This window comes from Lacerta agilis, chromosome 3 (assembly GCF_009819535.1).
Source record: "Lacerta agilis isolate rLacAgi1 chromosome 3, rLacAgi1.pri, whole genome shotgun sequence".
In the NCBI taxonomy this organism is placed as follows: domain Eukaryota; kingdom Metazoa; phylum Chordata; class Lepidosauria; order Squamata; family Lacertidae; genus Lacerta; species Lacerta agilis.
In genome coordinates, this window is record NC_046314.1 from 69,756,638 (window position 1) to 69,780,310 (window position 23,673).

A 23,673-nucleotide genomic window follows, 5' to 3' on the forward strand; every position below is an offset into this window, starting at 1 on the left:
GAACAAACTCAGTTGGTCTCTAAGGTGCTACTGGAAAGAATTTTCTATTTTGTTTCGACTATGGCAGACCAACACGGCTACCCACCTGTGACTGTTATTGTTATAAACATTATTCTAAAAGTATGTTTACATCATTCAGAAACTGTACAGTCAATTAACATTTACGCTGTACCACAGTTTGGAAGCATAGGAAAGCCCAAGCCAGCTGTCAAAGCAATTACAGATACAGTGGTACCCCGCAAGACGAATGCCTCGCTAGACGAAAAACTCGCAAAACGAAAGGGTTTTGCGAGTTTTTAGTTGACTCGCAAGACGAATTCGTCTATGCCTGTTTTTCGCAAGACGAATTCGTCTGGCGAGGTACCACTGTAAGCTGGCTTACCTTTTCGCTCTGGTCGGGAGGGGTGATGTCCGCGTCCGCCATTTTGGATCGACTGTGCATGCGCAGTCGATCCAAAATGGCAGACGCGGACAACATCCCTCCCGACCGCAGCGAAAAGGTAAGCTCCGCTGCCGGTCGGGAGGGGGCCGTGGGATCGTGCCCAATGTCGGGCATCATCCCACGGCCCTCTCCCTCCTTCCCGGAGCCCCGCCGCTGCGTTTTAAGACTGCAACGATCGTTGCAGTCTTAAAACTCGGCGGCGCGGAGCTCCGGTGCCGGTCGGGAGGGGGCCGTGGGATCGTGCCCAATGTCGGGCATCATCCCACGGCCCTCTCCCTCCTTCCCGGAGCCCCGCCTCTGCGTTTTAAGACTGCAGCGATCGCTGCAGTCTTAAAACACAGCACCGCGGAGCTCCGGTGCCGGTCGGGAGGGGGCCGTGGCATCATGCCCGATGTCGGGCATCATCCCACGGCCCTCTCCCTCCTTCCCGGAGCCCCGCCGCTGCGTTTTAAGACTGCAACGATCGCTGCAGTCTTAAAACTCGGCGGCGCGGAGCTCCGGTGCCGGTCGGGAGGGGGCCGTGGGATCGTGCCCAATGTCGGGCATCATCCCACGGCCCTCTCCCTCCTTCCCGGAGCCCCGCCGCTGCGTTTTAAGACTGCAACGATCGTTGCAGTCTTAAAACTCGGCGGCGCGGAGCTCCGGTGCCGGTCGGGAGGGGGCCGTGGCATCATGCCCGATGTCGGGCATCATCCCACGGCCCTCTCCCTCCTTCCCGGAGCCCCGCCGCTGCGTTTTAAGACTGCAACGATCGCTGCAGTCTTAAAACTTGGCGGCGCGGAGCTCCGGTGCCGGTCGGGAGGGGGCCGTGGCATCATGCCCGATGTCGGGCATCATCCCACGGCCCCCTCCCTCCCTCCCGGAGCCGCGGAGCTGCGTTTTAAGACTGCAGCGATCGCTGCAGTCTTAAAACTCGGCGGCGCGGAGCTCCGGTGCCGGTCGGGAGGGGGCCGTGGCATCATGCCCGATGTCGGGCATCATCCCACGGCCCCCTCCCTCCCTCCCGGAGCCGCGGAGCTGCGTTTTAAGACTGCAACGATCGCTGCAGTCTTAAAACACAGCACCGCGGAGCTCCGGTGCCGGTCGGGAGGGGGCCGTGGGATCATGCCCGATGTCGGGCATCATCCCACGGCCCCCTCCCTCCCTCCCGGAGCCGCGGAGCTGCGTTTTAAGACTGCAGCGATCGCTGCAGTCTTAAAACACAGCACCGCGGAGCTCCGCTGCCGGTCGGGAGGGGGCCGTGGGATCATGCCCGATGTCGGGCATCATCCCACGGCCCCCTCCCTCCCTCCCGGAGCCGCGGCGCCGTGTTTTAAGACTGAAGCGAGCGAACAGCAGCGCTGCTGTTCGCTCACTGCAGTCTTAAAACGCGGCTTGGCTTGGCTCCGGTGCCGGTCGGGAGGGGCCCCCGGACTTTTTTCCCCATAGGAACGCATTAATTAAATTTTAATGCGTTCCTATGGGAAAAGGTGCCTCGCAAGACGAAATTTCCGCAAGACGAAGAGTCTTGCGGAACGAATTAATTTCGTCTTGCGAGGCACCACTGTACTAATGTGTATAAGCTAGCATTTATAGTTACAGACTTGAGGCTTAAAATTCACTGCTGTACTCTATGGGTGCTTCCAGACTGTCACTATTTGGGGGGTGGGTTTCAATCAATGGCTCATCAGGCCCTGGAGGTTTGAATTCATTTATAGTAGCCAAATGCTCCCTACTACCTCTTTTTTATCTTGGGTTGCAGCTCCCCCCCTTACATTGTTTATTCTGTTATCACCAAATTAGGCACTCCTTTCCTTTCGGTCCAAGTAAGTGTTGATCAGTTCCACTTTCTTTCTGTCATCCAACAGCATTTCTCCATCTTCTCCACACAGAGGACCTACTACTTGCTACCAGGCATATTTTTTGGGGGGGAAATCCCACATAACACCAGTAGATTTGACTAAGAGGGAAAATACTTTTATCTCACTGACAGATGACAGTGTTGAATAGACAAATAGAAGGCCTAAGCTTTCTAAAGAAAGGCATTCAAAAACGGAGGCACCAAAATGAGTAACAATTCTGAAGAGACGTTTTGTATTTCAGTTCTCTATAGCTCTCGTGGGCTGGTATCTGTAAAAGGTTTCAGAGATGAATCCAGCTACTGAAATTGCTTACTTTTATCATTTTCTTTTCAGACCAACATCTTTAAATAAAATGAGGACAGAAGTGTAGTACCTGTCATCACTTAGGCAGCAATTCCCTATTGATCTAATACATTATATGTCTGAGGCATTTTCTCAACAGGATGGCAGCAGCGGCTGCACAGGAGAGTTAGCTTAAAGGTCTAGCTTTCAGGCTCAGAATAACCAAAATGCCTGCTTAGGGTTCATCCACACTTCCCTTTGTTCCGCAATTTCTTCTGTTTGGTTCATGACTTCTAGGCACGGGTCTGGGAGGTTTCTCTTTTCCCCCCACTGACATTTGTTCCAATTCAGTGGTAAACAACAGGTTTTCTCGAAGAAAGTGGACCAAACCGAAGTGTGGATGAGCCCTTAGTGTAAATTATCCATAAAATGCAGTGAACGAAAGCTGGATAAAATTCAGATGATGCAACAGAGTTCATGGGTTCCTGATAAAAGCTTTTTCCTAATGAAATCTGTCCAGACACACATACACATGTATGTGGACCATCAAAACATAACAGGCTACTCACAAAATGAGATGGGTTGGAAATCACCAAAACAAATGATTACTATTAGCTTAGGAACAAAATGGTGACTTTAGATGAACTGAGAGAAAAAAAGATCACATGAAACCACAAAAATAATATATATTATCCTACTTTGAAAATATCCTCCTTTGAAAACGTCTTATAGCAACGCCTCCACATATCTGTTCAGAAGTCTCAATGCATTCAACTGGGCTTATTGCTAGGTCCCTGACAGTTAGTAGGGATAGGATTGCAACCTCAGTAACTTTCTTGCATATACACTTTGATCCTTCTAGCGCAGAGATAGCTAATCTGTGCCCATTTGGATATTATGGGTGTTGTTGAACTACAGCTCCCATCAGCCATGCTGGCTGGGTTGATGGGAGTTTTGAGTCTGACAACATCCAAAGGACCACATCTTAGCCACCCCTACTGTATATAATGTTGCAGCTACTAAAAGATGGACACAGTCATCTTCATTCAGGGATATGTAATGTACCCTTGAGTAGAAACATGTGACTGTACTTTAAATATGATGTGTGCATATTCACATAAGCATCAGCCATTTGTTAGGCGCAGGCAGATAGTAATGTGAATATTGTTAGGTCCTGAAAATGAATGCAAATACTCAATTACTATGAACATGTACCCTAAGAATCCAGGAGAATGTGAGCTGCCATTTTATGGTGAGAATGGCTGGATTCAAATAGAATAAATTATATATGGACTAATTTCCCCCCTCTCTCTCCACACACACACAAACAAAGCTACTCAAGGCAAGCAGGCGTATTGAAATCCGAAATCCTTACAGAATGAATTGTAAACAAACAAGGATAAGCCTGTTTATATCAAATAGAAGCTATACATTATAACAATTTCAAAATATTGTGCTTTGATCCTAATCTCAGAGATAGCCATGCAATCAAAAATTCATTTTAGGACAGTGAATAAGACTGATGTTTGAAAGTGAATACTGTTTGTTACTAGGCAGCTATATTCCCTATGTTCATATAAGGTGCTGAAATAACAAATTAGCAATGATAGTGGGATTTTAAATAAGAGCCAAGACAGGAAGAAAGGCAGACAGGACATGAAACTAGTTCACAGAACCCTGAAAGCCAAACTCTGAGACCATGGTTTGTGGTGGAGCTGAAAAGAGGCTTGTGGTTAAGTTCTCTCTGATCTGCAGCCAAGGCTGGCTACAGCTTGTGGTTCGTAAGGACAGAACTTAACTAAAGGTCCTAGTTTGGTAGAGACACAAAACAAACCTTGGCTTAGCTCAGCATGGCACAGTCGTAAAAAGGACTGGGGAGGAGCAAGGCAGCTGTGAGTTCCTCTCAGGGAGCCCACATGTTTGCAGTCTCAGTGAGTCATAGTTTGTCTTACAATGTTGTGGGAACCAGCCCTAAATAAAAGTTATGCGGCTGAGTTCTTACATGAATGTAGTATTTTCATTTTCACTTTTAAATCTCTGTTACATAATTACATCCTCCTTTTTGCATCTGTGATCATATAGCTCTCAATGTCGTTGGCTGTAATATGGGGCATATCACACAGCCCACCAGCTGTTAGGCTGTCTTATTGCCACCTCTAAAAGTACAGGCAGTGGCTATTTCTCTCTCTCCAAAATTTCTATGCTGGTGAAGCAGAAAGCCTTGGAATTTTGGCACCACAGGCAGGTGGCTCACCTGCCTAGATGGTTGGGCTAGCCTGGCTTAGTGAGACAATTAAGCAATCTGCAGGTTTGAGGACTTTTGCTGTTTAAATACTGACACTAATCATAAATCATACATAATTCTTCACGAATGAAGCACATTTCCCTTTTGCATAGTTGAGAACTGAATCAGATTAACTCCAGAGTTAAATCTTAAAACCAACATTTCCTACAACCCTCACTTTGATTTTGGAGTACCAGGAAAAGAGAGTTAACTGCACTCGTGTTCAAAACTTGGATCAGAATTGCACAGGAATCTATGTTTTTTCTCCTCTTTCAGATTTTCTTCCTCTCTCACACATAAACAAGCACCTCACAAATAGCTATAAGAAGCAGCAGGCACTGACAAACAGCAAAAAAAAATAAGTGCAAAAGGAAGCATATGAGCAGTTTTAAGTAGAAATTAGTAGAAACGTTTTTCATTCTACCACATTCATGCAATTGTGGAAAAACAAGAAAAGGGATCAATTTCAATAGAACAGAAATACCTTGCCCATGTATATGATTCTCATATGAAATGGGTGGATGCTCAGAGACGTCTAACAGATATATAACGCTGAAAGCAATGAAAGGCTTATCTCTCTTTTTCTCTCTCTCTTCATTCCTCCTTCCCCTTGTATTGATGACTCAAGCATATGTTCTCTAAGGACAAAAACTTCCACTGGTGATAGTAGCCAGATCAGAAGGAGATTATTTCTTACAAGCTATGACAAAGCAATAATCGGGCAACATAAAATCCTCCTATATTCTTGAGGAGGAATATATCAGGTTATTCCCTCCCCTTTCTAACATTTCAGAGAAGACATTCATATATGCATATTTATAAAGTGCTGGCTGAATATCAGCTGCTCTACATAAATGCAAATGAGAAACAACCAACAACATAATTTACATTTTTTCATAATTTTTCACCCTCCAATTTACAAAAATGAAAATATGTTTTCATCATTTTTCTATCCTTCCTTATAACGCTTAAGTTCGAGTGTTTCTTGCCAGCTTTTTAAAATTTCCCTTAATGCAGTTACTAAGTTGCAATTTATAACATAAATGGCTTATTTATTTCATTAAATTTGTACAACACCCCTATCCTCTCATGGAACCCAAGACAGTCACCCACACAGCTGGGGCACTCATCAGACTCAGACTTCCTTAGCTTTGGTAAGGTGGGCAGCATGATGGGGCGGCAGTCCTCACCTGAATGCCAGTCATTTGTGCTGCTACTTACTGGGAGACAAGAGGGAGAGGACACAGGAGTGAGGTCAGAACAGTGCAGATGCAGCAACAGAACCAATCCTCTTTGTAAGCAGCAGCTGAGTAACCAACTGGAGGTCAGATGAGCCCCACAGCCCCACTAGGCCATCTGCTATTGGGTGGCTTTGGGGTTGCCTTCAGACAATACCCCGGCATACCAGTGTGAAGATTCACAACAGTGCTGTGAACACAGAACTACTCAGAGACTCCTGTCACTATTTTGAATCACAGAAAGGCAGATTGACATTACCTCTATGGATGGAGTGTGGCATTGGAAAGATCCCTATGGAAGAAGAGTAGCCGTGAGCATAGCACCTTGGTAGCTAGGAGAGAGATGCATTTGCGGGTGGAAGCACCTGAGGAAATGAGAAGTTCCTTCGTGGGATTTTAAGCCTACTTGAACCCTCAAACCAAAGGATGTGCCTTGAGTGTCCCAGGCCACAGATATTCTCACTTGTAGACTCGCCCTTGGCTCCTTACATTAGTTATGTTTATCCTGCTTCCAAAGCAAATTGGGATTACCAATGCTAGGGTGGTGTAGAAGAAATGGCTTTGAAAATATATTTTTTTTAAAAACTGCCCAGTAGCACCTTAGAGACCAACTAAGTTTGTTTTTGGTATAAGCTTTCATGTGCATGCACACTTCTTCAGACACCTGTACACTAAAACAGAAGTCACCAGACCCTTATATATAGTGGGAGGGTGGGGTGGGGTTTTTCCTCAGGTAGGATATGGGTGATTGACTCAATTAGTCCTACAGGAAAAAGCAAGGGATAGTATGCAGATGATTAGCATATGTAATGAGATAGGAATCCAATATCTTTGGATTTGAAAATGTTATATTTCTACACAGACTCTGCGTATATGTCTGAATGTAAAGTGTGACTGTATGCAGTTCATAGTCAGGTATTTCAAGAATCTTCCTTGTTATTGCTCAAAAACTCTGACACTGCTGCACATTTATGCTTTTTCACGTTGGACTGGCATAAATAAGTCTTTTTTTTCCTTGGGAAAGGGGGGGAAATTATTCCCTTCTAGCATGTCTGATAAAAACAAACAAACAAACCACATGGTGTGAACAGGGCACTGATGAATATATATCCCAGTGTGTGATCATACGGTACCCCATAGATACACCTTTTCACAAGAGAACAGGTTGCTATGGGACACCAAGCATCACCAATAATCTAGCTGCTTTTCCACTCTGAATAATGCTGAGCGTTTTTCTGTTACACCCACATTCACTTTATCTGACCAAAACAGTTGCTCAGCAGTGAGCCACACTAACACAAACTACACATATCAGAGACTGCACAAAATTAAAATTTGAAGGGTGAAGAATTAAATATTCCCTTCTCATGCATACCATTTAAAAAGGTTGTCTACATGCTTTGAATATTATAAATGCCAGCAATCAAAATGTGTGGGACTGTTTGATGAGATAGCCATGATTATATATTATGGCCTTGATCCAATATAGTGCTAATTCTCTCCATACCCCATCCCCCTGGTTTTCCTGTGTCCAGAAATTTCCTGTTTTCCTATCTAATCTCTGCCACCCCAAGTCAATCCCAGGACCACCAAATTGTGTGTTTAATGTGCAGATACAACAGCAGACTAAGAGATGGGTAGTGGTGATGTGATGGTGACACTAATTAGGGGGATGAACCAATTATTCCACCTTGAGCTCCTTGGGAGAAAAAGGAGAGACTGAAGTCTGTTAAAATGCTACTGTGTGTGTGTGTGTGTGTGTGTGTGTGTGTGAGAGAGAGAGAGAGAGAGAGAGAGAGAGAGAGAGAGAGAGAGAGATTCAACAGTACAACAGCCAATTTAAGCAATGAAGAGATTAAAGTCTATGGTTAATGACGTCTTGTCTATGATGGAATGTGGGAGGTGATTAATATCATTGATGCAGTTTCATTGTTTCTAGTTACTCTGTGTACACAGGTTCCTCTGCTTTTTTATTGTTTGTATGCATTGCACTCCATGTATACTGCTTCTACAAAAACAAACAAAAAACCCTGTTCTGCCCTTGAACAGAAACTTACACTCTCCCCGAATTAACAGGAATGGATGTATGTGCCAAGAGGATGAAGAAATAATAGATTTCAGCAGGGACATAAGCTGTCCTTTAAATGCATGCTGCAAAGGTTTCCTTGCTTACTCAGTGGCACTTGAAGATGCTCATAAAGGGGCCAAAACTTTAAAGTTTTTGCCAACTCCTCACCCCTTGTCTTACCTGCCATGGTTATTACAATATGTAACATGAAATCGCCAAGTACAGGAAGACGAAGATAAAGGTGGAAATGTGAAGAATATATGCTTTAAAAAACTTTTTACAGTAATAGTGCGCACTTCTCCATGCATGAAATTAAGATATTTAAAAAGGGCAATTATAGGAGTAACAAAGTTCCAGATATAGTAACTAATAAGGCACAATTTAATCCCCATGTTAAATCACCTGCAATTATCTATCAGAGCTGAATATAATTACATTACATTTTTTCCTCTTGCTTACTTCCTGCACACCCACCAACATCAGAGGAACATGCCCCAATAAAACACTAAAATGAGTGTACTCTTCCTTTCTCTACCCAGGGTCTTCCCTTACATTTCTTCTTCTATCAGTATATATCACTTGGTGAGATGAGTATTATGTACCATCTTTCTGATAAAGGCATTACAGTCAACAGGAACAAAAATTACTTTTATTGGAATACATACTAATTCCCCAAACACCTTAGCAAGAATTGGGAGGGGGGAATTATGATTGCAAGCAATAAACCAGTTTTGCACTATGTCACATGCTGCAGAACTTGCGTGAATGATGTTCTATGTCACTGAGCCTTTGTATTTATTATCATATCAAACCAAAGCAATTGTCAAAACTTTTAGTGGATCAAGGCAACAAAAAACATGCACAGAAAAACCCAGAGAGAAACTTACCTTTTTAAGGAACAATTTTTGGAATTTCTTGTGAGGCAGCTTTATCATTTTTATTCAGCATTTACAAAGGTGGCATCAGTTGGATTTTCAATCCATTTTGCCCAGAGAAACAGGCACATTTCATCTTCTCTGGTTATCTCCCAGTAGCTGCTTAACCCTGCACGTCACACCAGAAAACAGCAAACCCCCCCCCCCCAAACAGCTGGAGATTACAAGCAAAGGGCTAGGCTGGAAGTAATCTTTGATTCAGATAAAATACCGGGAGACATGTGGTAGCTCAGCTCTGGTTTTGGATGGTATAAAGAGAGCAAAAGGTAAGCAAAAAGCCTCCTGGTTGTGTCTGCATCAAAATAAATTGAGAAGTTGTGAAAATTTGTTAGAAAGGGAAGCGTAAGCAAAAAAGGAGGAAAAAAGGCAGATGAGCCACCACTCTCAACATCTGCTCCTTAAAAGCCCATGCAACAGAAGAATCTGTTTCAGTATCCAAAACAGTAAGAGATACCAAGCTATGCCTACTGCGTGCAGTTTGCCACAGCACACCTGTTAATGGTGAGCGTTCTCTATGAGTCAGCCAAGCACAATGAAATAATCTGCCATTTTCACTTCTTCTTTGGATGAATTACCAGTAGTGAGACTTACATAAGGAATACAAACACATCTTTCTAAAATTAGAAAGGGAAGGGAAGTCTGTATTTTATATGTGAGTGCCCAATCTTGCAAAATTGGTGGGGAAGTTAGAATTGTTGGTGGATAGGGCGTTTATAAAAAGCAGTGTGAGGGGTGATCTCAACTTCTAATTTTGCATGCTAGTGGCCACTTTGTGGGTTGCCGCCTAGCAGCATCACGAAAGAACAAATGATTACAGTTATTATTTATTTTATTGCAACTGTCTGAACACTTCAGTGCATGCATCTCTTCTTTGAAGTCTTATATGCATACAATTGCATACTTGCAGAATATTAAAAGTGCAGAGCTAGTAGTCATACTAGTGATTTGTGCTTAGCATCAGTATAAGATGGTTTTCTATCACCAACCAAAACATATAAAAATAGAAAGCTACTTTGATCCCACTTTTGTCTTTCAAAAACAGGTGTTATATTTCTTTTTTAAAAAGCCCCGTCAAACCTGCTTGACCAAACGTGAGAACAGGATGAAATAACTATTTGTTTGTATGCTCCTCCACATGACTTGCTTATAATGCATTCATTCTGATGTGCCTGCACAAAGCTTGTATGGAGGTTATACAATGTCCACTCTTTACTGAGTATTCATTCTGATTTGTTTGTGAGGAGGTTATACGTTTTCCTGTCATTCAATCCTTATCCCACACTTTTTAGTGCATTACCTTGTCCTTTTCCAACCTGCAAAAAAAAAAAAATCTCTCTCCTTCTTTAGAGCTTTTCAAACAGAGGTTGGATGGCCATCTGTCATGGATGCTTTAGCTGAGATTCCTTCATTGCAGGGGGTTGGACTAGATAACCCTTGGGGGTCCCTTCTATGATTCTATAACATTGTTTAAGGTGGCTGTATGAATTTGTACTGCTTTTCCCTCATGGTTAATAGAGCAGACAATAGCTTTTTCCTGAAATGTCAGTGAACAGTCATAACACATGTTATCTATGTCCCACATGCAAACACAATAATTTCTTCAGTACAACTCAGGCATCTTTGAGCTCAGAATTTTGTGCTTTAAAATTTTTACCTAAAAGAAAGCCACTCAAAAAAAGACAGACAGACAGACAGACAGACAGAAAGAAAGAAAGAAAGAAAGAAAGAAAGAAAGCCACTCAAATGATGGAAAAGAAAGTTTGGGAGTTCTTTATGTTTTATTTTCTCCATTTCATTTTGCACTGCACTCAGATCTTTAATCTATACATCCTTACAACAACCCTGTGAGGATAGCAGCCCTGTGTGGGCTGTAAGAGAGTGACTTACCTAAACATCCGATACTCTTTCTACACCACAAACTGCATAATGAATATGCAGTATTGGGTGCATATTATATTGCTTTGCTATCATTTCTTCAGCACTCTTAGTGTACTCTTAGTGTACCCATTCATATAGGTTATTAATAAAACTTCACACGTGTTGTGAACCACCCTGATGAAGGGTGGTATGCAAATTTAATAAATAATAAATATGAGGAGTCTGTGCAAGCGAAGGACTTTCACAAGGCCACTGAAGCTCAGACTATGATTGGAATAGAATTCAAAGGTCTTCATTCTTCAAGGTCTCCTAAGGCAGGGATGGGGGAACCTGTGACCCTCCGGATGTTGTTAGAGTCCAACTCCTATCATCCCCCAGCCAGCATGACCAATAGTCAGGGATGATGGGAGTTGTATTCCAATGACACGTGGAGCGCCCCAGGCTCCTCATCACAATCTTAAGAAGTCTTCATTATATGCCTTAACTCATCCTGTACCTCTGAGATCTGGTCTTCTCATATTTTCTGCTTGCAGCATGCCATAATCAGAATGATGATGTCAATGTATACATATATGTTCTCTAAGCTGTTTGTGTTTGACCAATTTCATTTATATGCCTTACTGAGAGCCATCATTCCAAGTACAGCATTTCTATGATATCTGTGTCTTCTATGGGCTTCATAGCTGTCAACTTTCTCTTTTTTGCTGGGAAATTCCCTTATTCCAGCGCCGTTTCCCATTGCAAAAAAGGGGGGAATGTTGACAGCTATGGCCATTTCCCAATGCAAAAAAGGAAGGTTGACAGCTCTGATGGGCTTCTTTATATGCCTGGGAGCACCTGAGGTTGTGGCAGAGATTGTTGCTCAGGTAGGTTAAATCTAGGTTGTTTAGGAAACAGGTCAGCCTAGGGCCAAATTAGATGTGACAGAATCAGCACTCTCAGAAACAGAGAGCTATGTAAATCACACTGGAAAGACTAGGGGCCAAAAAAGTTTTGTGGGTAAGGAGTGCAAAATCCTATCCCCACCCCACAGGCCTCAGTCAGGGCTCCAATACAAAAAAAAGGTCATGAAAAGAGAAAAGCACTTGAGGAAAGAGAGGGGCTGCAAGGCAATTAGCAACTGGCAGCTGTGGAACATTTAGCTGCACTTACACATGCTCCTCTTTTTGCTTTTAATATGAGATCCCCCACTCCCACCTTTCTATGTGGTTGTAACCAGAACCCAGAACCATACATGCATGCCATTGCAATGAGGTTGTGTGTGAACCAGACACAATTTGTCTGCTGTTCATGAATGTCCCACTTCTTCAGAGAGTGGAAAGTATCAGAGGAGTAAGGGAAAACCCAGGTCTCAAAATTATAAAGCTAAAGTAATAAAGTATAGCTTATTCAGAATGAGGTTTCTCCTTTTGATAAACAAGAGAGACCTCTGCTGTCAGGTAAAGTTACTGCACAATTAGATCACTGACTTTGCGAGCAAAGAATAGTTTCATTACAAAACTATATACCCACCCATTACAATTTAGTAATTTATATTTTTTTAAAAAACACTAAGAGTGTAAGAGTACTATTCTCCACAAAAAATATAAGATGTGAAAACTGTCATGTTTTTGCTGAAATATCAGGATACCATGCTGCTGAAAACAACTTGTGAGTAATGCTGTCAAGGTTGCAATCATATACAGTGGTATCTTGGTTTAAGAACAGCTTAGTTTATGAACATGGATTAAGAACACTGCAAACCATAAGTAGGTGTTTTCATTTGTGAACTTTGCCATGGAATAGGAACATATTTCGCTTCCTGTTTAGTGTGTTCCATTTGTAAATTGAGTCCCCTGCTGCTATGGGAAAGCACGCCTTGGTTTAAGAACGCTTTGGTTTAAGAACGGACTTCCGGAACAGATGAAGTTCATAAGGCAAGGTACCACTGTATGCACTTACAAAAGCGTATGTAGATGTGTATAAGGTTGTACAACGAAACTCTGAAAAATCAATGTCAATTAATCTATCACCAAAATTCATAAAATACATAATAAATAATCCAATTTCTCAAGTTACAAGAAAGGAGAGTCCGACTAAACGTTTGAAAAAACTTCCTGACAGTAAGAGCTGTTCAGCAGGAGAGCAGCCTCTCCTTCCTTGGAGGTTTTAAAGCAGAAATTAGATGCTAATCTGTCGTGGGTGCTTTAGCTGAGATTTCTGCATTTCAGGGGGTTGGACTAGCACTAGATGGCCCTTGGCTCCCTTCCAACTCTAAGATTCTATTATTCTTACTTTTTCTTCTTCTGAGATATTTGCAATGCATTTTCCCTAATAAACAAAGAAGCAATTTACTTCATATAATTACATACATTATTTTTAATATGCCCGTACCCTTCAGGCTTCATGATGCTGCCAAAACTTTTTTTTTTAAGTTCATAAATCAAATCTAGCAAGCCCCCAAGTACATTTTGAGCCCCGACTTCCATCCAACAAACTTGAATATTTTAATAATTTAAACCAAGATTGATTACAAACTATCCCTGCCTAGTTTGCATGACTGGCAGGAACAAGCAACCAAATTCTGCCAGCTTTGTGCATGCTCAATTGTTTGTTGCTGTAACCCTTTACTTTCCAGAGGAAACAAACAAGTCCTGTTTGCAAGGCTGCCCCCACCACCACCCGCTACTGAATGGGGCATACTTTTGAGTAAACATGAATAAGACCGCAGTGCTGGAAGATCGAGGGGCATACACTGAGGATCTGATGTACCATTCCTGACGCATCCAAGGTGAAAGAGACACCTATGATACCATGGGTATTTAATGAAGGAGGTCCATGCTTTTCCTGGCCGGGTGAGAAATCTTCATGTTTTAAAAGTATCACTATTTCAAATATTTCTGTGCCTTTTAAATAAATGCCACTTGATGGCAGTGCTGCTTGTTCCATATGCGAGCTAAGCAGTAAGTGAGGAACTAGTTTTCTACTTAGGCAGTAAATTTCCAAGCTGTCACAATGTTCTCAGAGTTCTCACTGGCACCCAGAGGCCCTGGCTGCGAAGAATGGGTCTACCTCTGGATTCAGATGACCCCCACATAAAGTCAGGAGTACCCTACAGAGACAAGCAACTCTGAATAAAAGGATCATCCGAAAGGCTTTTTAATATTCCAGCAGGCATTTTAATTGGAATTTGATTCTATAGCTTTAACTGATACAGTATTTACATTTTTTGACTGTACCCTTGCAAACCACATAGAGATTACTATAGTTAAGTGGTATGTAAATTGTTTAAATAAAATAATAAAGAGAGGCATGGGGCTTTTTATGAGATGTTGGTTCCTTTTTCAAGAATCGGGAATCCATGATTCATTTTACAGAGTTAGAAATAATCCTTCCTCTCCCCCTATGGTCTCCCTGTATTGAATTTTAGATGTCGCGGGCCCTTCGCCCTGTACAGCCCACCCCCGGACGTTTTACGGTCTATGAGTGCTGCACCAACGACAAACAGTCCCCAGCTGCAGCCCTTCAGACTACTAGCTGGATCCTGCTTACTTCATTCACCACAGACGAGGATATTGTGAACTAAAAAAGTTGTTTATTGAGTACAAAGCTTGTGGTTGCTGATAAATGAAAGGTTGTTCAAGAAGCTTATAACAGTTGTCCTATACCGGCCTAATACCTCTAAATGTTACCGGCCTAATACCTCTAATAGTTAACTAAATATCAATAACAACACGTTTCACAATCTCTTTATCCTCTCTGCTAACTTCCACCTCAGACTCTAAACTCCCAGCTCTATCTCTTGACTCACACTTCAACTTCCACCAACCTCAACTCTAATTCCTCCTGCCCACACTTCAACTCTAACTACAACTGCCTTACTGACCACTGGGAGGGGTGTTTTATACCCAGGCTAAGCCCGCCCCTATGGGTTCTAACTGTCAGATAAGTTAACCCCTACCTGGCATTGGGCTAGTTCTCCACATACCTCCCTCCTTTTTAGGTTTGTATCAGAGGAGTTACTAGCCAAAGTATCCCTCTGATACAAACAACATTTTTAAACATTAACATAAATAAACATTTTCTATGCTTACTAACCTTAACTCCACATATCATACTGGCATAATCCTTGGGTTTTTCACATTATATACAATTGTTCATGCAGCGTTAGGCCTTTATTGCAAGAAAAGCCGTAACTGTCCATTTTAACCTTTGTCTTTGGGTCTTCATTATAAGGCGTCTGCGATGATGTTTAGGATCCTTTCACGCTCCTTATCGTCCTTACCCGTCGCAAGAAGTATCTTTCTCTGGGCACCAGTCTTTTCTCTGCCATACGTGATGGGATGTAAGCTGTCTTCCTCTGCCAGATGCCACAGTCCCATGCCGATCCCTGCACTCGAGGCGTCTGTAACGATTGTGGATCCCAAGCTGGGTAGAGTCCTTGTCTCTCGGGGCCAAAAGCTCTCTTAGTTCAACCTCTCCCTCCTTCAGGATCTCTGTTAAATGTTTGAGCTCGCAGACTTGTACACACATCTCCAGGTCATCATAAGCTGCATATAAACTGATTGTCTGGCTTTTAAATGCACTGGGAACTATTTTCAGAAGTTTGTGGATATCTTCTTTTTTAGTCAGCTTGCTGAAGCTTTCTAGACAAGCGTGATCACTTAATACAAGTAGGCTAAAAAGCTCTGATTGCTTATTGCTCATAGCAATCTCCCTTGTTGTCAGTTCATCTTTGGTCTGTATTGATTTATCAGTTCCCACTTCGAGCAATTTTAAGACTACTTTTGTATGCCTTTGACGTGGTAGCCCTGTTAATGCTGTGTAACCACATTCATTTTGGACATTTATTTGTGTTGCATGAGCAGCAGGGTACCCATCTTCCCACCACACAATCTCTAGTGTAGGAAACACTTTCACTTTCATAGAAAGTCGATAGGCCCCCATGCCAGCTATAACTTCCAGTACGTCTTTCTTTCTATCTTTCCAACTGATGAATGGTTTATCATAAATATGACTAGTTGTTCTAACTGATCTCACAGATAGGTCACTGGTCACATTGCAGGTAGACACTCCTTTACCAATATCACAGGCTTTTTCAACAACGTGACTACTGTAGTCTAGATTGGGTTCATGGTTTAGTGGCTTGATTGGGTTTATCATATTCACATGCATGACCCGCCTCCCTTCACCGTATTGATTTATATAGTTTATATCATTTATTTTTGAAATGATTTTAAAAGGACCTTCCCAGGTCAGTTGTAACTTATTCCCTTTTACTGGTCTGATTAATAAAATATCCTGTCCTGGCTCAAAAGATCTCACACGTGCCTTTTTGTCATACCAAACTTTCTGATTGTGCTGAGCAACCTTGCAATGTTCTCCTGCCAGTTCTAGTGATCGTTTGAGAGTGTTTTGCAATTTAAATAGGTAGTCAACTACATTCTCAGAATCCCCAACCGGCCGTCCTTCCCAATTAAATCTTAATAAATCTAGGGGACCCTTGATTTTTCTCCCAAACAATAATTCAAAGGGACTACTGGTGATATGTTTTATCCCACACCTCTCCCACAAACGCTGCATAAGTTTAGAGGTAAATGAGGCTCCAAGGTCTGTCACGATCTGTTCTGCAAACCCTAGCCGACACATATAACTTATTAGAGCTGAAGCCACTGTTTCAGTCTCTTGGTTTCGTAACGTTATTTGCTTGCCCATCCCAGGCCAAAAGAAATTTTGGGACACCCTTTGTTTGGTTCTGGTGATTCCCAAGTGACCCCCAAAGATACTGACATGTGCATGTTGTATTATCTTGGTTCTGAATTCAGCAGGTACTATCAGTTGCCTGTGGATTTCATTACCCCCTCTATTAGGCTTTAAAAGAATCTCTCTGTATAGCAACCCATTATTGACTATAAACCGCTCCGGGCTTTCAGGGGTTAATACTGTATTCACGGCTGTGGCTTGAAAATATTTCTGTAAATCTGTATCTAGTTTCTGCTTGGCTGCAAAACTAGCTGCTTGACTATTTGTAACTGGTATTATACTTGTATCTTGTGTCAGTTCAACAATTGTATCAGGCCTTTCCTCCTGAGGTAACTGTCGCAGTTTTTGTGCCCTAGTAATCACAAATGCACTCTGTACATGGTCAAGTAGATCCCACCCAATTAACATTGGAGCTGGGATTTCTGGTGAAACTGCTACTTGCCATTCTCCAGACCATTGTTTATATGTCAGATTAACTAGTGCTACTGGCAAGGTTTCTGGCTGTTTTGATATTCCTTTTAAACTGATTGTTTTGCCTTTAATAAAGTCTTCTGGCTTTAACAAATCAGGATGTACAATACTAATCTGAGACCCTGTGTCTTTTAAGCCTTTATATGGTTTACCATTCACCCAAATTTCTTCTCCTGTTTTGTGTAATAGCATGTCATCTTGTTGAATTATATAGCACCTCACAACTTGGGCCTCTGGTATTTCTTGAGCCTGTGCTCTAGACTGGGGCTCGGTTGCCGTGGCAACCATGTTGGCAGTTGGCTCTGTCTCCACAGTTTGGACACAATATGTCTGCTTCTGAGGGATATTACTTACACTCTTAGTTCTGAGTTCAGTTCTACAGTCCACTTGTCGATGGCCTTTTCTCCCACATTGCCAACAGATTAATTCAGGCCTTTTACCCTCACTATATTTATTTACTTTTCCCTCAGTCCCCCCCGTTGTCATAGTCGTGTTATGGGGAACATTTGCATTGGCGGGAAAAATTTTCTTGGCAGTTTCTGTGGTAAATTTTGTGGGCTGTTGCATTTTCTTAAACTTATTTGTTTCCCAATGTTTGTCCTTATATTTTGGGGCATCATAAGCGTGTTCTCGGATTTCATTTATTTCATCTGCCAAATTAGCAGCTTCCAGGATGGTTTTAGGGCGTCTTTCTTTAATTAAATACTTCAGATGACTATTAATCGTGTCATAAAATTGTTCCAATGCGATCACCTCTTTTATTTTTGCCACAGAATCGGCACCCTCCTGTTCTAGCCACTTGTTTAAATAGTTTGTAGTTTTAGCTCCTAATTGAGCTAATGTTTCCTCACGCACCTTTTTTATTGTTCTAAACTTTTGTCTCAGTTGTTCTGCAGTAATTCCGAATCTGACATAAACCAACTGTTTAAATGCTTCAAAATCTTTAGATTGATCAGATGGCATTTGAGAATAAATCTCTGTTAATGTTCCACTAATACGAGCTCTCAGTATTTGCATTTTCTCCTCATCTTTTACTTCAAAATCTTCGCAAGCCCTCTCAAAAGAAATGATAAACGCTTCAGGATCATCTTTATCTCTGAAGTCAGGGAATCTTTTTAAATCCACCCTGCTAGGATTTTGTGTGGAACTATTGTTGTTGTTTCTATTATCTACAGCTGATAATTCAAGTCGTTTCATTTCTAATAAATATTCTCTTTCCTCCCTTTCTCTTTCTCTCTGAATAGCTAAGGTCATTTCTTTCTCTTTCAGTTCTCTCTCTTTTGCTTCAGCTTGTAACTTTAAGGTCATTTCTTTCTCTTTCAGTGCCATTGCCTCTCTTTCTCTCTCTCTCTCTCTTTCAATATTTAAAGTCATTTCTTTCTCTTTTGCCTCAGCTTGTAATTTCGCTAGCTCGAATTTTAAATTATATTCCTTCTCAAGTTTCCATTTCTCAAACTCCTCTGAGGCTTTAAAACTAGTCCCCTCAGCAGGATTTTTGTTAACTGTTTCAGTACTGGTTTCCTCAATCTGGGAAACCCCATTTTCTTCTTCAGAGCTTTCTACTTGTGAGTCCCTAAGAGCTGTTTTTGTCTTCCTAGGTGGCATTTTCTATTTATTTGGTGGTATTATTTCTGTACTTAAATCAAGGATGTTTCAGTTAAACTATTTCTTCAGGCTCAGTTTCCACAGTTTAGGTCCAAAGTCACGCCCAAAGTTACCTCAGTGCACTTTGTCCAGCGTACTTTTCCGACCTCTCACTATAAACCTTTCTGCCTGAAATAGTTTTAAACGCAAAGTATCTTTGTAATTCTCTCACAATCTCACAGTCTTAGGCGCTATCACACCACACCCTAGGGCCAGGTAATTCCTCTCTGAATTCCCCTTCTCCCTTTCCAGGTGTATGCGATCCCCTTCCTGACTAGATTGTAGAGTCTCACTGAAGTTTGCTTAAATCCTCTTTAAGCCTCACACTTCACACAATGCGTCCCCCTTAAATCTTTCTTGTACCTTGGCACTTCTTGCCAACACTTTAGATCTTTGATCTCGATGTGACCACCACTTTATGACTATCTTTCGTCCCGACGCTGCCACCACTTTAATGTCGCGGGCCCTTCGCCCTGTACAGCCCACCCCCGGACGTTTTACGGTCTATGAGTGCTGCACCAACGACAAACAGTCCCCAGCTGCAGCCCTTCAGACTACTAGCTGGATCCTGCTTACTTCATTCACCACAGACGAGGATATTGTGAACTAAAAAAGTTGTTTATTGAGTACAAAGCTTGTGGTTGCTGATAAATGAAAGGTTGTTCAAGAAGCTTATAACAGTTGTCCTATACCGGCCTAATACCTCTAAATGTTACCGGCCTAATACCTCTAATAGTTAACTAAATATCAATAACAACACGTTTCACAATCTCTTTATCCTCTCTGCTAACTTCCACCTCAGACTCTAAACTCCCAGCTCTATCTCTTGACTCACACTTCAACTTCCACCAACCTCAACTCTAATTCCTCCTGCCCACACTTCAACTCTAACTACAACTGCCTTACTGACCACTGGGAGGGGTGTTTTATACCCAGGCTAAGCCCGCCCCTAAGGGTTCTAACTGTCAGATAAGTTAACCCCTACCTGGCATTGGGCTAGTTCTCCACATGTCGCGGGCCCTTCGCCCTGTACAGCCCACCCCCGGACGTTTTACGGTCTATGAGTGCTGCACCAACGACAAACAGTCCCCAGCTGCAGCCCTTCAGACTACTAGCTGGATCCTGCTTACTTCATTCACCACAGACGAGGATATTGTGAACTAAAAAGTTGTTTATTGAGTACAAAGCTTGTGGTTGCTGATAAATGAAAGGTTGTTCAAGTAGCTTATAACAGTTGTCCTATACCGGCCTAATACCTCTAAATGTTACCGGCCTATTACCTCTAATAGTTAACTAAATATCAATAACAACACGTTTCACAATCTCTTTATCCTCTCTGCTAACTTCCACCTAATACTCTAAACTCCCAGCTCTATCTCCGGACTCACACTTCAACTTCCACCAACCTCAACTAACTCCCTCCTGCCCACACTTCAACTCTAACTACCTTACTGACCACTGGGAGGGGTGTTTTATACCCAGGCTAAGCCCGCCCCCGAGGGTTCTAACTGTCAGAGAAGTTAACCCCTACCTGGCCTTGGGCTAGTTCTCCACATACCTCCCTCCTTTTTAGGTTTGTATCAGAGGAGTTACTAGCCAAAGTATCCCTCTGATACAAACAACAGTTTTAAACATTAATATAAACAAACATTTTCTATGCTTACTAACCTTAACTCCACATATCATACTGGCATAATATTTGGGTTTTTCACATTATATACAATAGTTCATGCAGCATTAGGCCTTTATTGCAAGAAAAACCGTAACTGTCCATTTTAACCTTTGTCTTTGGGTCTTCGGGATAAGGCGTCTGCGATGATGTTTAGGATCCTTTCACGCTCCTTATCGTCCTTATCCGTCGCAAGAAGTATCTTTCTCTGGGCACCAGTCTTTTCTCTGCCATACGTGATGGGATGTAAGCTGTCTTCCTCTGCCAGATGCCACAGTCCCATTCCGATCCCTGCACTCGAGGCGTCTGTAACGATTGTGGATCCCAAGCTGGGTAGAGTCCTTGTTTCTCAGGGTCAAAAGCTCTCTTAGTTCAACCTCTCCCTCCTTCAGGATCTCTGTTAAATGTTTAAGCTCGCGGACTTGTACACACATCTCCAGGTCATCATAAGCTGCATAAGAACTGGTTGTCTGGCTTTTAAATGCACTGGGAACTATTTTCAGAAGTTCGCGGATATCTTCTTTTTTAGTCAGCTTGTTGAAGCTTTCTAGGCAAGCGTGATCACTTAATGAAAGTAGGCTAAAAAGCTCTGATTGCTTATTGCTCATAGCAATCTCCCTTGTTGTCAGTTCATCTTTGGTCTGTATTGATTTATCAGTTCCCACTTCGAGCAATTTTAAGACTACTTTTGTATGCCTTTGACGTGGTAGCCCTGTTAATGCTGTGTAACCACATTCATTTTGGACATTTATTTGTGTTGCATGAGCAGCAGGGTACCCATCCTCCCACCACACAATCTCTAGTGTAGGAAACACTTTCACTTTCATAGAAAGTCGATGGGACCCCATGCCAGCTATAACTTCCAGTACGTCTTTCTTTCTATCTTTCCAACTGATGAATGGTTTATCATAAATTTGACTAGTGGTTCTAACTGATCTCACAGATAGGTCACTGGTCACATTGCAGGTAGACACTCCTTTACCAATATCACAGGCTTTTTCAACAACGTGACTACTGTAGTCTAGATTGGGTTCATGGTTTAGGGACTTGATTGGGTTTATCATATTCACATGCATGACCCGCCTCCCTTCACCGTATTGGATTATATCGTTTACATCATTCATTTTTGAAATGATCTTAAAAGGACCTTCCCAGGTCAGTTGTAACTTGTCCCCTTTTACTGGTCTGATTAATAAAATATCCTGTCCTGGCTCAAAAGATCTCACACGTGCTTTCTTGTCATACCAAACTTTCTGTTTGTGCTGAGCAACCTTGCAATGTTCTCCTGCCAGTTCTAGTGATCGTTTGAGAGTGTTTTGCAATTTAAATAGGTAATCAACTACATTCTCAGAATCCCCAACCGGCCGTCCTTCCCAATTAAATCTTAATAAATCTAGGGGACCCTTGATTTTTCTTCCAAACAATAATTCAAAGGGACTACTGGTGATATGTTTTATCCCACACCTCTCCCATAAACGCTGCATAAGCTTAGAGGTAAATGAGGCTCCAAGGTCTGTCACGATCTGTTCTGCAAACCCTAGCCGACACATATAACTTATTAGAGCTGAAGCCACTGTTTCAGTCTCTATGTTTCGTAACGGAATCGCTTCCGGATATTTCGTCGCAAAATCCACAATGGTCAACAAATAATGATGTCCCCTGCGACTGGCTTTTGGCAGTCGTCCAATTATATCTATTGCTAAACGTTGGAAGGGTTGAGAAATTATGGGCAAGGGGCATAATTGTGCTTTCGTTTTATCTCGCCCATGTCCTTGTAATTGGCAAGTATGGCACGTTTGACAAAATAACTTTATTTGCTTGCCCATCCCAGGCCAAAAGAAATTTTGGGACACCCTTTGTTTGGTTCTGGTGATTCCCAAGTGACCTCCAAAGATACTGCCATGTGCATGTTGTATTATCTTGGTTCTGAATTCAGTAGGTACTATCAGTTGCCTGTGGATCTCATTACCCCCTCTATTAGGCTTTAAAAGAATCTCTCTGTATAGCAACCCATTATTGACTATAAACCGCTCCGGGCTTTCCGGGGTTAATACTGTATTCAAGGCTGTGGCTTGAAAATATTTCTGTAAATCTGTATCTAGTTTCTGCTTGGCTGCAAAACTAGCTGCTTGACTATTTGTAACCGGTATTATACTTGTATTTTGTGTCAGTTCAACAATTGTATCAGGCCTTTCCTCCTGAGGTAACTGTCGCAGTTTTTGTGCCCTAGTAATCACAAATGCACTCTGTACATGGTCAAGTAGATCCCACCCAATTAACATTGGAGCTGGGATTTCTGGCGAAACTGCTACTTGCCATTCTCCAGACCATTGTTTATATGTCAGATTAACTAGTGCTACTGGCAAGGTTTCTGGCTGTTTTGATATTCCTTTTAAACTGATTGTTTTGCCTTTAATAAAGTCTTCTGGCTTTAACAAATCAGGATGTACAATACTAATCTGAGACCCTGTGTCTTTTAAGCCTTTATATGGTTTACCATTCACCCAAATTTCTTCTCCTGTTTTGTGTAATAGCATGTCATCTTGTTGAATTATATAGCACCTCACAACTTGGGCCTCTGGTATTTCCTGAGCCTGTGCTCTAGACTGGGGCTCGGTTGCCGTGGCAACCATGTTGGCAGTTGGCTCTGTCTCCACAGTTTGGACACAATATGTCTGCTTCTGAGGGATATTATTTACACTCTTAGTTCTGAGTTCAGTTCTACAGTCCAATTGTCGATGGCCTTTTCTCCCACATTGCCAACAGATTAATTCAGGCCTTTTACCCTCACTATATTTATTTACTTTTCCCTCAGTCCCCCCCGTTGTCATAGTCGTGTTATGGGGAACATTTGCATTGGCGGGAAAAATTTTCTTGGCAGTTTCTGTGGTAAATTTTGTGGGCTGTTGCATTCTCTTAAACTTATTTGTTTCCCAATGTTTGTCCTTATATTTTGGGGCATCATAAGCGTGTTCTCGGATTTCATTTATTTCATCTGCCAAATTAGCAGCTTCCAGGATGGTTTTAGGGCGTCTTTCTTTAATTAAATACTTCAGATGACTATTAATCGTGTCATAAAATTGTTCCAATGCGATCACCTCTTTTATTTTTGCCACAGAATCGGCACCCTCCTGTTCTAGCCACTTGTTTAAATAGTTTGTAGTTTTAGCTCCTAATTG

General features: G+C 42.1%; 1 protein-coding gene across 2 annotated transcripts in view; it reads right to left on the minus strand.

Annotated features, from left to right (window-relative positions):
* RPS6KA2 (ribosomal protein S6 kinase A2) overlaps positions 1-23,673 on the minus strand; it is a 212,836-nt gene that overhangs the window by 168,333 nt on the left and 20,830 nt on the right. The window contains exon 1 of one of the 2 annotated variants that reach the window (XM_033144163.1): positions 5,334-5,463. The exons of the other annotated variant lie outside the window; for it this stretch is intronic. Within the exon in view, the coding sequence (XP_033000054.1) occupies positions 5,334-5,357 (24 nt within the window). The 5' untranslated portion in view covers positions 5,358-5,463. Of the gene's footprint in view, positions 1-5,333; positions 5,464-23,673 lie in introns of those variants that run through there. 2 annotated transcript variants of the gene reach the window in all.